The sequence below is a fragment of the Schistocerca americana genome, chromosome X, assembly GCF_021461395.2.
Source record: "Schistocerca americana isolate TAMUIC-IGC-003095 chromosome X, iqSchAmer2.1, whole genome shotgun sequence".
In the NCBI taxonomy this organism is placed as follows: Eukaryota; Metazoa; Arthropoda; class Insecta; order Orthoptera; family Acrididae; genus Schistocerca; species Schistocerca americana.
This window is the reverse complement of record NC_060130.1, coordinates 719,151,112-719,165,299: the sequence shown is the minus strand read 5'-3', so window position 1 is coordinate 719,165,299 and position 14,188 is coordinate 719,151,112. Positions and strand designations below refer to the sequence as shown.

The following is a 14,188-nucleotide window of genomic DNA, read 5'->3' as shown; positions in this document are numbered from 1 at the left end:
ATTTTAAAAATGGTATACTACTGTCAAATTAAAAAACCATCTTATAAATCAGCAAAGGTACACAAACAGTGATCAGCTTTGTGTACTTCAGAAAAGCTTATGATTCTGTACATGAATAATTCAGTGTAAATAGGTAAAAAAATTAACTAACACCACCTCAAAAGTTACAGTCTTATACAAGATATCTAAACCTTTTGATGTCAGAACAGGTGTTCATCAAGAATATGGACTGCCCCTACCCCTTCCACCTTCCTTTTGTTCAGTCTTATCTTGGAAAAAGTAATCAGCACCTGGTAGAAAGAACTTAAATTGACAGACTATGCAAAAGTAAAATTCATTTGCAGTGCTTGGCCTTTCCAGATGACCGATCAATTTTACCCAACAACAGAAAAGAAATGATTCAATATGCAGAAAATCTTCATACAACTGCAGCTAAAACTGGTTTGCAAAACTCATACACAAAAACTTAGTACACAGAAGGAAGTCCCCAGTATTTAGGTGATCAACCTATAGTAACTGAAATCAGCAAAATATCTCATGTACCTAAATTCAGACAGCTAAGGGAAATAATCCAACCATCAAGATTAATTTTTGAAGCAACCAATATAAATAAAAACCAATATCCCAGAATGTAAAACAAACTCAACACAGTAATCAAATCACAAACTTTATACATACTGAAGAAAAATTTTTGTACCAGTCTGCATAGGTGAATTTGGATGGAAAGGACATCTCATCTCAGGAATGATATCAGTATAATGAGAAAATCTATGACAGTTTCAGGAAAAAACAATCGAAATTTCACAAAAAATAATAGTACAATTATTTAAAAATATTTCTTGAACATGGTAAATTTAGTGAAAATGTTGTCACTTCATGTTTTTCCAGATGTATAAATCTCTTCTGTCTGCCTTATGTAATTAAGATGTTCTGCATAAAAATATATAAGAAACACTACGTGGTTTCAGTGGCTCCATTCATTAAATTAGTAATAATAATCAATGTTTAGAACTAGAAATATTAATCCAATGCGGAAGGAAAGGGTGGGAGAGAGGGAGAATATATGCAGATGGGTTACTACACTTTCAGTATCATACAATGTACTCCCCTGCCTGTTTCAGTGCATACAACTTGCACTACCCATTCAGTAACATAAGCCATCTCAAAAGATGTACTTTGGAAAAGTAGTTTTGCCACCTTGGCATTGAAGAATTAATTGACTGAATGTTGTCTGCAATTAACTCCCATATGTTTAAGCAAAATTATGGAAGTTGATTATCTAGTGTTACTTCTGTAACTCTACTGAAGAATTCAAAAGTGGCAAACAAAGTGAGTGATATATAGGAAAGGTACGATATGTAATGACAATTTCACATTTATGGCTGATATATATTTCATGAAAAACTAAAGATGGGTTCCACAACAGCTAATAAGCTGTCAACCCTTTGTGGTTGTAGCTCCAACAGGAAAAAAATGTAAGCTCTGTTGATCTCTCAAAAAGTTTGCCATTTCTAATTTTATAGGGGGCACTTTGTAATGTTCTTTAATACTTCTTTGTGTATAAGTACTGTTCCTGCTTGTCTAGGCTGCACCAAGGACACTACATTTTAAGCACTAGTCACTTGAAGGTGCTTGTATATTGGAAAAGCTTTTTGTAAATATTCATGGCACCACATTTCTCCTGTGGTGTTTCAATTGTGTCACCACAGTGATTTTCAAAAGTTGCAAACTTTTCAGTTTTGGTGATTTTGAGGTACAGAGGTTCATTTTTTGGACAATGCTATGTAGGACATGACTACTATAAGAATGACATGGAAAATACGCTACAGGGAATTTCAGAACTCAAGTAAGGAATGATGAAAGTAAAATTTTCAGTATTCATATTTGCATTTCCATTGAAATAGCTTTGCATGTGTAATTCTTTAGTTATTTTATCTGGAAATATAATTTAGAACTGGAAAATAACAGAGAATGTTGAGGTACGTTACGGGTTAAGTTGTGAAATTACTTCTCCAGAAATTACATTTGGAAAGCATGGAAGACCAAGCCAACGTCAACAACTAGATGATGAAATAAATCCAAGAAAACTGATGAACACTATTTTTACAGAACAGTCTGGACTGTATAATACAGTTTTGATGACAGAAGCACATGTGACGATTTAACTTTTTTTCTGACCGGGGGAATGAAACATGTAAAGGAGCAAACAAATGTGTTTGGCACACAAAGCATAAGAATGCTATGAAGCAGGTATTCACTGCACACCTAACTGTAAATTAGAAAAGTGGAAGGGAATTACTCTTGTTGAAATGGGTGGAGGGTGGGAGGTTCCAGTTATTAAGATACATGTCTATGTCGTATGAGACCTTGTATATGAGAATATGGTTCCAGAACACTGTCAAACTATAAAATACCTGTACAAGCATCAAGAGCTGAGGCAACCATCTGCTCTCAGAAAGTTGCACATAACTGACAATTTAGCAATAAAAAAAAGGAAGACAATGATTTGAGGATCACAAAGAATTCAAGACCACCATTGTCATTTAGTTCATTTACCGGAGAACTTCTATGCAGTTAATACAATGTTACAGACTGAGCTTCGTAATGAATGGCAATTACATGAAAAAGTGAAGTTCATTCTTCATAACCAAATGGCACTTTTTGAATATGCTCATTTAAGTTTGTTTCAGTTGCACATATCTTTCTTGATGTTACAATTTTTACATGTACCAGTTTGTAAACCATTTTATGAAAGTACGTCTTAAATAATGGACAAAGATAACATAAATAATTTAACTAGAATCTCTTGATTTTCAATAATGTGTTATTCCTATGTTAGAAACATCAAAAGAACTGTGATATCCAAAAGCACAGTTTCCATGGCATTTTCACATTGTGTGGTAAGAATTCTAAGTGTTAGAAGAATAAATGCTTGTGATCCAGTTGAATTTAATATTATGGTACTGGATCAACTGGAAAAACAATAAATGAAATTACCCTTGGTATTCAAAAATAATGATCTTAGAGTCAGCTGAAAAAAGGATTGATAACAATACAGTTGCCTGTGAAGAATCATGTTCTGAATGGCAGCATACTATCAGCAGTAAATGCCCCTGACAATAAAAGGAAGTGTTGTTTTCAGAAGAAAGTAGCTATCTTATTCTGCAGCAATAGTTTTGAACTAAGTGAAGATTAGGATGACAAGTTCTGATACATTCATTTTAAAACCTGAACATCTCACCACCATATTTAACATGCCAAGACAAAGATATTTTATAGCAGGTACAACAAAATTGGTACAGAGATGAAATAAGCATACAACTATATCAGTGTAGGTAAACAAGCATGCTGTGAAATGTATTTCAGAAACCATGATATACCTATAACCATGCTCCTTTACTACTGGAATTTTCTTAGTTTTCCTTAGTTTTCCATTTATTCAAATGCTCAGATACAGTATACAGAAAAATACAGTTTATATTTTCCCTGAAATTACATCAATTATTTTGATCAAAAATGTACTGTGATAATTGGTGCTGAGGAAACAAATAATTTGTAGGTACTGTAACATGGTTAAATGTGTACACATCTGTACATGCTCACATTACATTACAGAAATAGTATACTCCCTCAGTGATTCATAAGGTTCGAGTGCCTTGACTCCATAATGCTGCTTATCATGGGTAAAGATCACATTTGAAGCACTTTTTGGTGGTCAAGAGAACTAAAACAGATTTAATTTTAATAAAGTAACTACTCACCATATAGCCGAGGGCTGTGTAGTTGACAGAAAAAAAAAGACTGAAATTGTCACTAAGCATTTAATGTCCTTTCTTGAAGCTGTCAGCTTAGTAACAATTTAAATCTTGTTTATGAATCTGTTATCAACTAAAAGCCTCACCTATGCTGCGAGTGGTTATTTTACTCCTTCCGTAATTTGTATTCCACCAAGAACTTTCCATTGTATAAATTTAAAAAAAATATACAGCAACATTAAAAAAAAAAAATCACAAAATTGTAAACATGCTCCACATCAAGCCACTAGGGAATGCAAAAAGTCTTAAATTCAGGTACTAAAAACAGAATGATTAATGTATCCTTTCTGAACTCTTAAGAAACACTAGCTGTGATTTTAGTAGATTAAAGCAAGGAAAGATAGTCAGAAGTGTTTTGCTACTGGCAGAATCAGTATAACATTTAATGTGAATAACATATTTGGGAATGTCATAGCTGATGATTCATTCAACTGACACCATTCTGGGGATTTTCTGGTACCAGAATGATTATCCTGGCACTCTTATGGGATCCAACCATAATTTCCACCTTCAATCTTCAGCAGCTCTGGGGGAGTGTTCCATCTCTAATAATAACAATAATTTAAGAATAAATTAAAATAAAATAAAAATGGATCACATAGACCTAACATATCTGTAAATGAAGGTCCAATTCTCTCCAAATGTGAAACTAGTAATAATGCCTACCTGGAAATGAGAGAAGGCAGCCATCAAGAGTGGTTTTGGTGTAGGGACCTTACTTGGATTTGCATGATCTGGTTGCATCTGTAAGATAAAATCTCAATAGCAACATATCTATAAGTTTAACAGTCGTAGCTGTTATCATACTATTGGGCAATCAGTTCAGTAACACAGTTACAATAAGACAATAAGAATAGATTTACACACTATGCAGTACCTGAATGGAAATAACATGTACATAAAATATATCAACATTTTAAAAATTATTATCTTCATTTTCCAATAGTGATACATTTTTAACAGTTTAGCAGGCAGCCATTGTCATACTACTTTGCAATGGTTCAGAAAAACATATATAATTAAACACATATCTACACTAAACAATACCTGAATGAAAAAACCTAATCTACATGAAATACTTGTATTAACATTTGACAATCATGAAACTGTTTAGCTATATCTTATCTTAGGTAAGCTCAACCCCCCCCCCCCCCCCCCCCCCCCCCCCCGCCCCCACTCTCCCTCTCTCTCTCTCTCTCTCTCTCTCTCTCTCTCTCTCTCTCTCTCTCAAGTTCCTCGACAGAGTTGAATAAGTGATTCAAGAAAAACTGGCATAGTTTATATTTTTAAAATGATTCACTACTCCTTAAGTTTTTAAGCTCAGTGGAGAGACAGCTGAAAATTTTTGCATCTCTCTGCACCAGGGACAGATTTTTTTATTGATAGTGTACACCACTCTTATGTCTAGTGTCATGCATATAAAGTGCTGACTTGTTTACAAAGAGAATGGGTTTCTTTATCACAAAAAACATTAGAGAAAAAAGTACTGAGAAATAGTGGTAAGTATATCTACCTGGCTAAATAATTTGCAACTTACTTTACAGAAGACTCTAATCATCTTCCTCTGAGCAATGAAGATTTTTTGAGCAAGAAGATAATTGTATGTGACGTTACAGAGTGCACATAAGCAAAATAAGTTGCTTTTATAACACTTTGGTCTCCAATACAAGAGAGAACTGCTGAGTTCAATATCTTCACTGTTTAGTTTTGAATACAAGTAAATGCCCTGGAACTCCGTGCTGCCAACTTTCTGCAACTGCTGAGTATTGAGAGTCATTGAGTATTCCTCTGTGTTTTTGCCATTTGATTCAAACTGCATAAAATTCATCTTGTTTAGGTTGTTAGAATTAAAGTTAACAGTTAACCAGATAAAGACTTTTGATAAAATGTTGTTGGTGACCGTGTTTAGCAGATTTTCTCTTACAATACTGGTGTCATCTCCAAACATGGTATATTTTCACTTAGCATTCACAGCTGCAGGCAGACCATTAGCATAAACCAGAAATGTTAAAGAACCCAGAGCAGTGACTGTGATTAATAATGACCCAGGGTAAAGCAACAGCTAATCATGATTTGCAATCAGAAGCTTCAAAAATTAATTTCTGCTTTCTATTAGTAAAATAGGATTTCAGCAGGTTGCTTAACGGGCCCCTGATGATGCCATACTTCTGGGTTTTCTCTAGTATTACTTGGTGATCCGCACAACTTAAGGCTTTAATTAGACCACAAAAGATACCCCTGATGATCTGTTGTTGTTTAGTGACTTAAGGCATCTTTCACATATGTGATATATTCCTTTTGAAATCCAAGTTGTCTTATTCAAAATACTGAAGTGTTGCAGGCATTTAACAACCCTAGCATGCACCAACTACTTGAATACTTTTGAAAACATGGTAAAAAGTGCAACTGGTCTGTAATTATTCACATTTGAGGCATTCCCTTTTCTTGGAAGAGGTTTTACAGTGTAATATTTACTCCTCTCTGAGAATATACTTTAGTCCATTGGTGAGTTAAGAACATGGTTCAGTATTCTTTTTACATATTTCACTGGAGCAGTGTTTCAATATTTTGCCTGAGAGTTTGTCAAAGCCACATGAAGGTTTCCTTTTAATGGGACTAGTGTATCTCTGTCAGCTGCAGTACACAGTGGTAGCATCACAGGGTACCATATAACAAGCAGTCTCAGTGTGGCAACACAAATAGTAGGGTCAGTCACCTCCTAGATGGCACTCATTCTGAGAACCTTTTTATGTTGCCAAACAAGATGTTAAAATAGGTCATTCATCTACCAACAGTTACATCTGCAGCAACACACAGCACTAAAACCTGGAACTATTTGATGCATTCACCAAATAGTACTTAGAGACAATGGCATTCTGAAGTTATCTGGTGGCCAGAGCAGCCAACATTATTTCACCAAAAACATTTGGAACTTTCTGTTTGAGAATATCTATCATCTCACACAGATCTAAGTTACAGCCTAGCTGCACAGTGACACTTAATAAGCATTCACTGATGATCTTGGCACTCTCTTGCTTACCACAAACTTCATTACTGTTGTGGTTATGGACAATACCAGTGGCCTTCAGGGAGCAACATCTGTCTCACTTTTCTTAACATTCCACATACTTTTCCACCTACTTTTCATTTTGTTAACTGAACTATTGATTTTATACAAAAAGTACATTTTTGTCTTTTTAATCACATTTTAGAATTTTACAATACATTTTGCAGAAGTTCAGCTTAGCAAGGTTATTTGAAGATAGGTATTCAACGTATACATCAGTTCCACTTCCAGGATATTTTAATGTTCAAAGTGATCAAGGCTTCTTGACTGGTTGTTTGATGCGCACTCTGCAGTTTCTTTTTGGGAATATGTGGGTGAAAACAGGGAGACCAGGGGTGCTCCAGAAATGCTGTGCACAGTGGCACACCAGCACCACCACCAACCCGTCCCAACACCCTCACCATACCATTATCGTGATCCAACCAGGAAAACACCAGGGAAAGAAGACACAAGAAAAGGGGAAACAAATCTGCACAACACATCAGACAAAATAGATGGGAAAGGTGCAGGGAAAACTTGGCCAGTGTGGAGGCAAGGTTAAGGCCTTCATTATAAATGCCTATGCTAACCAAGGGGCTCAAATTCCAGAGAAAAGACCAATGACTTAAACTTGAGAGGACAACCACTTTCAAGAAGCAAACCGAGGACAGACGTAACCATGTGACGGTCATCTGAAAACACCCATGAAAAGGATGATGAATAGGTATATTTAATGGGAAGGGGCAGTTCAGCAAAATATGAATCACTGTGTGGGGAAGGGGGGGGAGCCCCGCAACTACAAATGGAGGAGGGGGGGGGGGGGGAAGTTGCTCATTTTGGAGTAAAAGACCATGGGTCAACCTAATATGGCCAATACGAAGATGGCAGAGGATGGGAGATTCCCATTGGGAGAGGCAGAGGGAAGAACGCCACGTGGTGGGAGTCCTTGATTGTGTGAAGGTTATTAGGCAGGGGATAGCAATCCAAGAGCCATCCCACAATTCAGCAAAAAGGGGTTTGATGTAATGCCGCAAGTCCACCCTGAAGGGGACATGGAGAATGGTAGGTAGGCGGCCGCCGCCTCCCCCTCTCCCGGGCAGATGATCAGCATGTTCATTACCCAGAATACCTACATGGCATGGAACCCAAAGGAAATCAACCGAACAAGAAGCATCACCAAGATCAGCGAGTAGGTCGTGGGTAGCAGAGAGCAAGGGGTGGTGGGAAAAACAGACTCAAGGCAACTCCTTGAGACCTTACATAACAAAATTTGGGTAAGTGAGAGCTGTTTAATGAAGCATAGGGTCTGATAGGTGGCCACCATTTCTGCAGTGAACACCTCACACATGGCAGGCAAGAGATGGTGTTCCATGCCAACAGAAGACATGAAGACATATCCCACATGATCAGCAGACTTAGAGCCATCGGTGTAAAAAACAATGGCATCTTAAAACTCTCATAAAAGCATTCAGAACAAAGAACAGAACACCAATGGAGTGAGAGAAGCTTTCAGAACGTGGAAAGATCCATTCAAATCTGGGGCCGAGGAACTAACCAAAAGAGGGCGGTTAGAAGAGAACATGTGGAGGAGGACAAGGAGGGGAGATGGAAATCACAGAGGAGGGAAGTGAGGCACAGCCCAACCAGTAAACCCACCCGAGGGCAGACAGCTGGTGGGCGACGACCCGAAGCTGAGAAAAGAATAGAGTAGGAAGGGTGAGCAGGGGAAGAGTGGATAGTGATGGCATATGAAACCACGAGCTGGGACCACCAAATCAAAAGGGGAGGTATCCAAGCATCAACCAGAAGACTATCTACAGGCCCAGTGCGAAAGAAGGCAGCGATGGCTAAACAGAAAACACAATGGTGAACCAGGTCCAAGAGGAGCAGCAGTGTGGAAGGGGGCAGCTGATTCATAATCTTTACAACCGTAGTCCAGATGAAACAGAACTAATGCCTGCTAAATGTGGAGAGGGGTTGAACGATTTGCACCCAAAGAGGTGTGGGCAAGGAAGCAAAGGACAGTGAGTTTACAAAAACAGCCAACCTTCAGATGATGGATTAAAAAAGATGAATTAAAAAAAAAAACCAAGACCAAAGAAACAGAACTGGGGACAATGGTCAGGTGTTGGGCATCAATGCAGAGCTGCGGATCAGGATGGACTGTAGTATGGTGACAGAAATGCACCACTTTTGACTTAAGGGGAGAGAACTGAAAACTGTGTGTGTGTGTGTGTGTGTGTGTGTGTGTGTGTGTGTGTGTGTGTGTGTGTGTGTGGGCGCGCGCGCGCGTGTCCTCGTGGAAGCGCAGCAGAATGGCACCCTAGAGCTGTCTCTCCACAGAGGCTACCTAGTAGGAACTAGACCACATACCAGAAATCATCCACATACAGAGCAGCGTTGGCCAATGGTCCTACAGAGACCACAAATCCATTAATAGCGATGAGAAAGAGGACGATACTTAATACAGAGCCCTTTGGAATGGCATTCTCCTGAGTCTGCAGAGAGCTGAGAACAGTGCCAACATGGACTCTGAACGACTGGTGGTACAGGAACTGGTGAATAAAAATTGGGATGAGGGATGGAAGATGTCATTCATGGAGCGTAAGGAAGATGTGTCGGTGCCAAGCTGTGTTGTAGGCCTTGCAAAGATAGAAGAAATGTGTGACAAGGCGGCGGCACTGAAAAATGGCCTGCTAAACTCTGATTTCCAATCAAAGCTGATGATTGATCAGAGACTGTCCCCCCCCCCCCCCCTCTGAAAGTAGCATTGGTAAAGAGATAAAAAGTCCCAAGATTCAAGGACCTAACTGAGCTGATGAGCCACCATCCATTCTAGTAGCTTCCATGGGACATTGGTCAGGCTGACCAGTTGGTAACTATCAAGGGATGATGGATCCTTGCCAGGCTTAAGGACAGGGACCACAATACTGTCTCTTTGAGAGGAGAAAATACCTTGGAGCCAACAGTTAAAACATCTGGAGGAGATATTGTCATGGAGGATTGAAGTGCTGAAGCAATTGGTTATGGATGTAACCAGTGCCAAGAGCTGAATCATGAGAAGAAAAGAGGACCAGAAGAAGCTCCCATTCACTAAAAGGTTCACTGTACGATTCCCATCTGACAATGAGTAAAACACAAGCAGTAAGCTTCAGCCCTCTTGTTTCTGCAGGAGGAAGGCAGATTGATAAGGAGGATGAGGCTGAGGACAAGGCTGATGCAGATGCCGTCACAAAACGGGTCGCAAGGTGTTCGATGAGAACTGATGGACCTGTATTAAGGCCACCCAGACGAGCCAGGCCTGGAATAGAAGACTGCTGCTGACAACCTGTGGTAAAGAGACTGAAGAACCTAGAGAGGAGACTAAATGTTCCCAACACACCTGCCTGCTCTGTTTGATTAAGTAATGGGCTTTGTTGTGTGAAGAAGTTTAAAGGTAGTAAGACCAGTGGAGGACAGGTGCCATGTAAGAGGTTGCAAGGCACAACAATGATCACAGAGAGCTGTGGCAATGGCCATGGTCCACCACGGAACTGGCCATCTGTGAACGGAGCCTGTCGAGGAAGGAACGGTAATGCCAGTAGCGAAGATTATATAACTGGATAGATCATGGTCAACTTCATCCATGCGTAGGGGAACCATTATTAAGAAGGCACAGGTCGTGGTCTGCACAAAATTGGTCAATGAGGAGCCCCTGACTAGACAAAAAAGCACAGCCTTATGAGCATTAAAATCCCAAAGGACGACAAAGGAAGGGGAGGAGGGAGCTGCTGAAGGAGAGCAGTTAGGGCAGCAGTTATAAGTGGCCTGTCAGCAGGGAGACAGAGATTGCAAACTGCGACAGCAGAGTCCAAGTGGATCCAGACAGCAACTGCTTCCAATGTGGTATGAAGTGGGATCCATGTACTAACAATAACCATACGGACCAATGTGCAAATGCCACCGGAAGCCCTCAACGACCCAGTTCCGACAGAAGGCACAGAACCCACAAAGGGTTAGTTAGTGAGCATCAGTAAAGTGAGATTCCTGGAGAGTGACACAAACTGCTTAGTACAAGGCAGTACAGGACTGCAACTCTGGGAGGTGACGGTAGTACCCATTACAGTTTCACTGAATGAACATGGACTGGGTATCAAAATAGGTGACCCTACGCCACCAGGTCACCATCCGTCACCCACAAGGACAGGATGAAATCCATAAATAAGAGGTCAGACTCAGGTTGCGAGGAGGGGAGGTGGCAACTCTGAGGGCATCGGGGAGAGGGAGTGAGGGCTTGACCTGGTGCTTACATTATTTCTTCTTCTTCTTCTTCTTCTTCTTCTTCTTCTCCTCCTCTTTCAGAGGCTGAGAAGGGCAGGCATCTGCAAGATCCAGAACCAAAAGAGAGCAGGCAAACGTGGGGCATACAGACTTTGTGTCCCATGGTCAAGTTGTGGCAGCAGGCCTCCAGCTGAGAGATGCCACGGGGAGGAGTCCTGAGGGGAGCCCAGTCACTGGCAGGCACTGAAGGAGGAGGGCACTTCTTCAGTCGGGGAAGGTGAGCAGCACCTGGAGGGGAGGGTGTAGAAACTGCAGGGGAGGGGGAAAGGAGAGAGGAAGGGACTGGGGTAAGGAAGCAGGAAGAGGGGGAAAGGATGTAACAGAGGCAAAAGTAGAAGTCATCAACACAGGGTGAAGTCAGTCATACTTTTGATGAGCCTTGGTATAAGAAAAATGGTGAAGGGACTTAAGACACCCATATCTTCTTTTCTTTCTTATAAGCCAGGCAATTTGGTAAACATCGAGAGTTACGGTCATGGCAGTTGGCACAAAAAGGTGGTGGAGCACAGGAATTCCCCTCATGGAGTGGGTGTCCACATTCAAACCACAGACAGTCTATTGTACATGGGGGAGATGTGCCCGAAATGGAAGCACTGAAAGCACCTCATGGGTGGTGGGACATATGGCTTCACATCACACTGATAACAAATAACCTTGACCTTCTCCAGGAAAAATTTGCTCTCAAAAGACAGGATCTGTACTGTGCCGCTATCTCTCTGATTTTCCTTGCAATCCTTCTGAACACACTGAACAAAATTAATGACCCATCGTTCCAGACTGGTACAGAGTTCATCAGTTTGAAGGATGAGATCCCTATGGAAACAGACTACCTGAACCATATTCAGGGACTGGTGAAGTGTAATGGACACCGGGACGTCACCAAGATGATCACAAGCACAAAGGGCTGTAGACTGGGCAGCAGTAGTAGTTTTGATCAACAAGAAACCTGACCACATCTTACTAACAGATTCCACTTTGCCAAACTTGTCTTCAATATTTTCAACAAAAAATAATCGTTTTTGGCAGTGAATGTGTCCCCTTCCGTCCTAGTACAGCCCAGGTAATGGGAAAAGTGTTTCACCCCAAGCTGCCGAGCCTGGCCTTCCTCTGAGGGTGTAACTGTGGAAAGGAAAGCTCCAGAGTCATAAGGAGCAGCACTCAATGACCTGTTACCAACCAAAGAGATAGGCATAGAAGAACAGCCAGATTTTTGGAGCTTGACACATTTCATACGCAAAGCATCGACCAAGATACCACACAGTTCAATCAGGGACTGTCTGACACGGCAGCCATTGCTGGGAGTTCCAATACTCCACAATGATAAGCAACCGCTTCTAGGCATACATGGGAAGGCAACAGCTCAACCACATGAGTACAAACGAGACTCACATAGCAGGATGGCAGGGAAAGGGGAGGGGAAGAGAAATCCATGCTGTAGGCGTTAGGAAGTGAGTTTTTCCCCAGATGGCTCACACTGCAGAGAGAAAATTTAAAATTGGGGGTCAAATCCCAAAGGGGAAAGGATGGAACAGAAAAGGCATGGGGAACAATACCCCAAGGCATACAAAAAACCAGGTGGGTAGCTAGGTCGACAGAAGTAAGAGCAGTGAGAGAGTGGAAGGAAAGGGCAGTGGGGATCAAGTGAGGAAGGGGAGGGGGGGGGGGGCACAGGAAAGGAAATGCAGTCCGGGAAGGAAGAATGGGATGCAATAGGTTGGGGCCTCATGGGCACCATTCATGAATTAACGAAAGAAACGTTTTAAGTTTGTAGGGTTTCACTTTCGTTATGAACCACCGGATGAATTTAGTGTGGGACACTTGCACTCCATTTTATGCATAATGCTAGTATTTCAAGCATTTCAATGTTTATGAAGTTGTATTTTCTGAATTACGTGTCGTATAAAGATATCATTTTGCAGGTACATTCAGTGGTGTACATGGATACTGTCTGCAAACTATACTGTGAATAAAGTCAGTAATGCCTTATGCTAAAATTTGACTGCATGAACAGTGAAAATGTAGTATGCAATAAACTTTTTTCTCTCATCACTTTGTTGGTGTGTGTTAGCGAGAGAAAGTTTCATGAAGGTTTGAAATATGTGTAAATTTAGTTGGAAGTCACTAAATGCTGTCATTCTCAAGTAATGGATGAATAGTCTGGGTATTTGCACGCCATCAGTTACACACACACACACACACACACACACACACACACACTCTCTCTCTCTCTCTCTCTCTCTCTCTCTCTCTCTCTCTCTTTCCGATTGTAGTACTTTTCTTATTGTGTTAAACTTTTAACGTATAATTACACCTGTTAATAAGTAGACCATGACAGTATTTTAAATTTTTAAATTCAGTCTATAATTATGGGAAATTCTTGAAACAAAATTTTTGTTACTGCTCGAAGATGTTAGGTAAGCAACATTAACTGGTAGTGGGTTATGGTATAGCAGTTTAGCAATATACACTGTCCAGTCAAATAAATTTGGCCACCTGTCAAAAGCCTGAATAATCACCTTTTGCAGTTCAGATTGCTGTAAGACTTGTGGGAAGAAAGTCAATGAGGTTCTGGAAGGTACCATCAGGGATGTGGAGCCATACTGTGGCCAGCTGCACTGGGTTACTAAGTTGAGGGTCCATGGCACGTACAGCCCAACTAAGGTAGTTCCACAGATTCTAGACTGGGTTTAAATACAGTAGTTTGGTGGCCAGGGTAGTACAGTAAACTCTTCCTGATGCTCTCTGAACCACACATGTACATTGGCAAGCTGTGTGACATGTTTCAATGTCCTGCTGAGAGATGTTATTGTCCGAAGGAAAAACTAACTGCATGTAGGGTAGCCATGGTCCCCAAGGATAGATGCATACTTGGGTTGATCAACTGTGCCTCTCAGAATGACGAGATTACCCAAGAAATGTCTCTGGCCTGGACCCTTCCAATGACTTTACAGGTTGTTTTCTTTCAGACGTTTCACACTTTACACATCAAAAGCCATCTGTCCGATGG

The 14,188-nt window shown here is 40.6% G+C and overlaps 1 protein-coding gene across 1 annotated transcript in view; it reads right to left on the bottom strand.

Moving 5' to 3' along the window:
• LOC124554676 (transcription initiation factor TFIID subunit 3-like) overlaps window positions 1-4,552 on the bottom strand; it is a 166,775-nt gene extending 162,223 nt beyond the window's left edge. Inside the window, exon 1 of the mRNA XM_047128294.1 lies at window positions 4,482-4,552. Within this exon, the coding sequence (XP_046984250.1) occupies window positions 4,482-4,505 (24 nt within the window). The 5' untranslated portion in view covers window positions 4,506-4,552. The remainder of the gene's footprint in view (window positions 1-4,481) is intronic.
• Window positions 4,553-14,188: the final 9,636 nt, after the last annotated feature.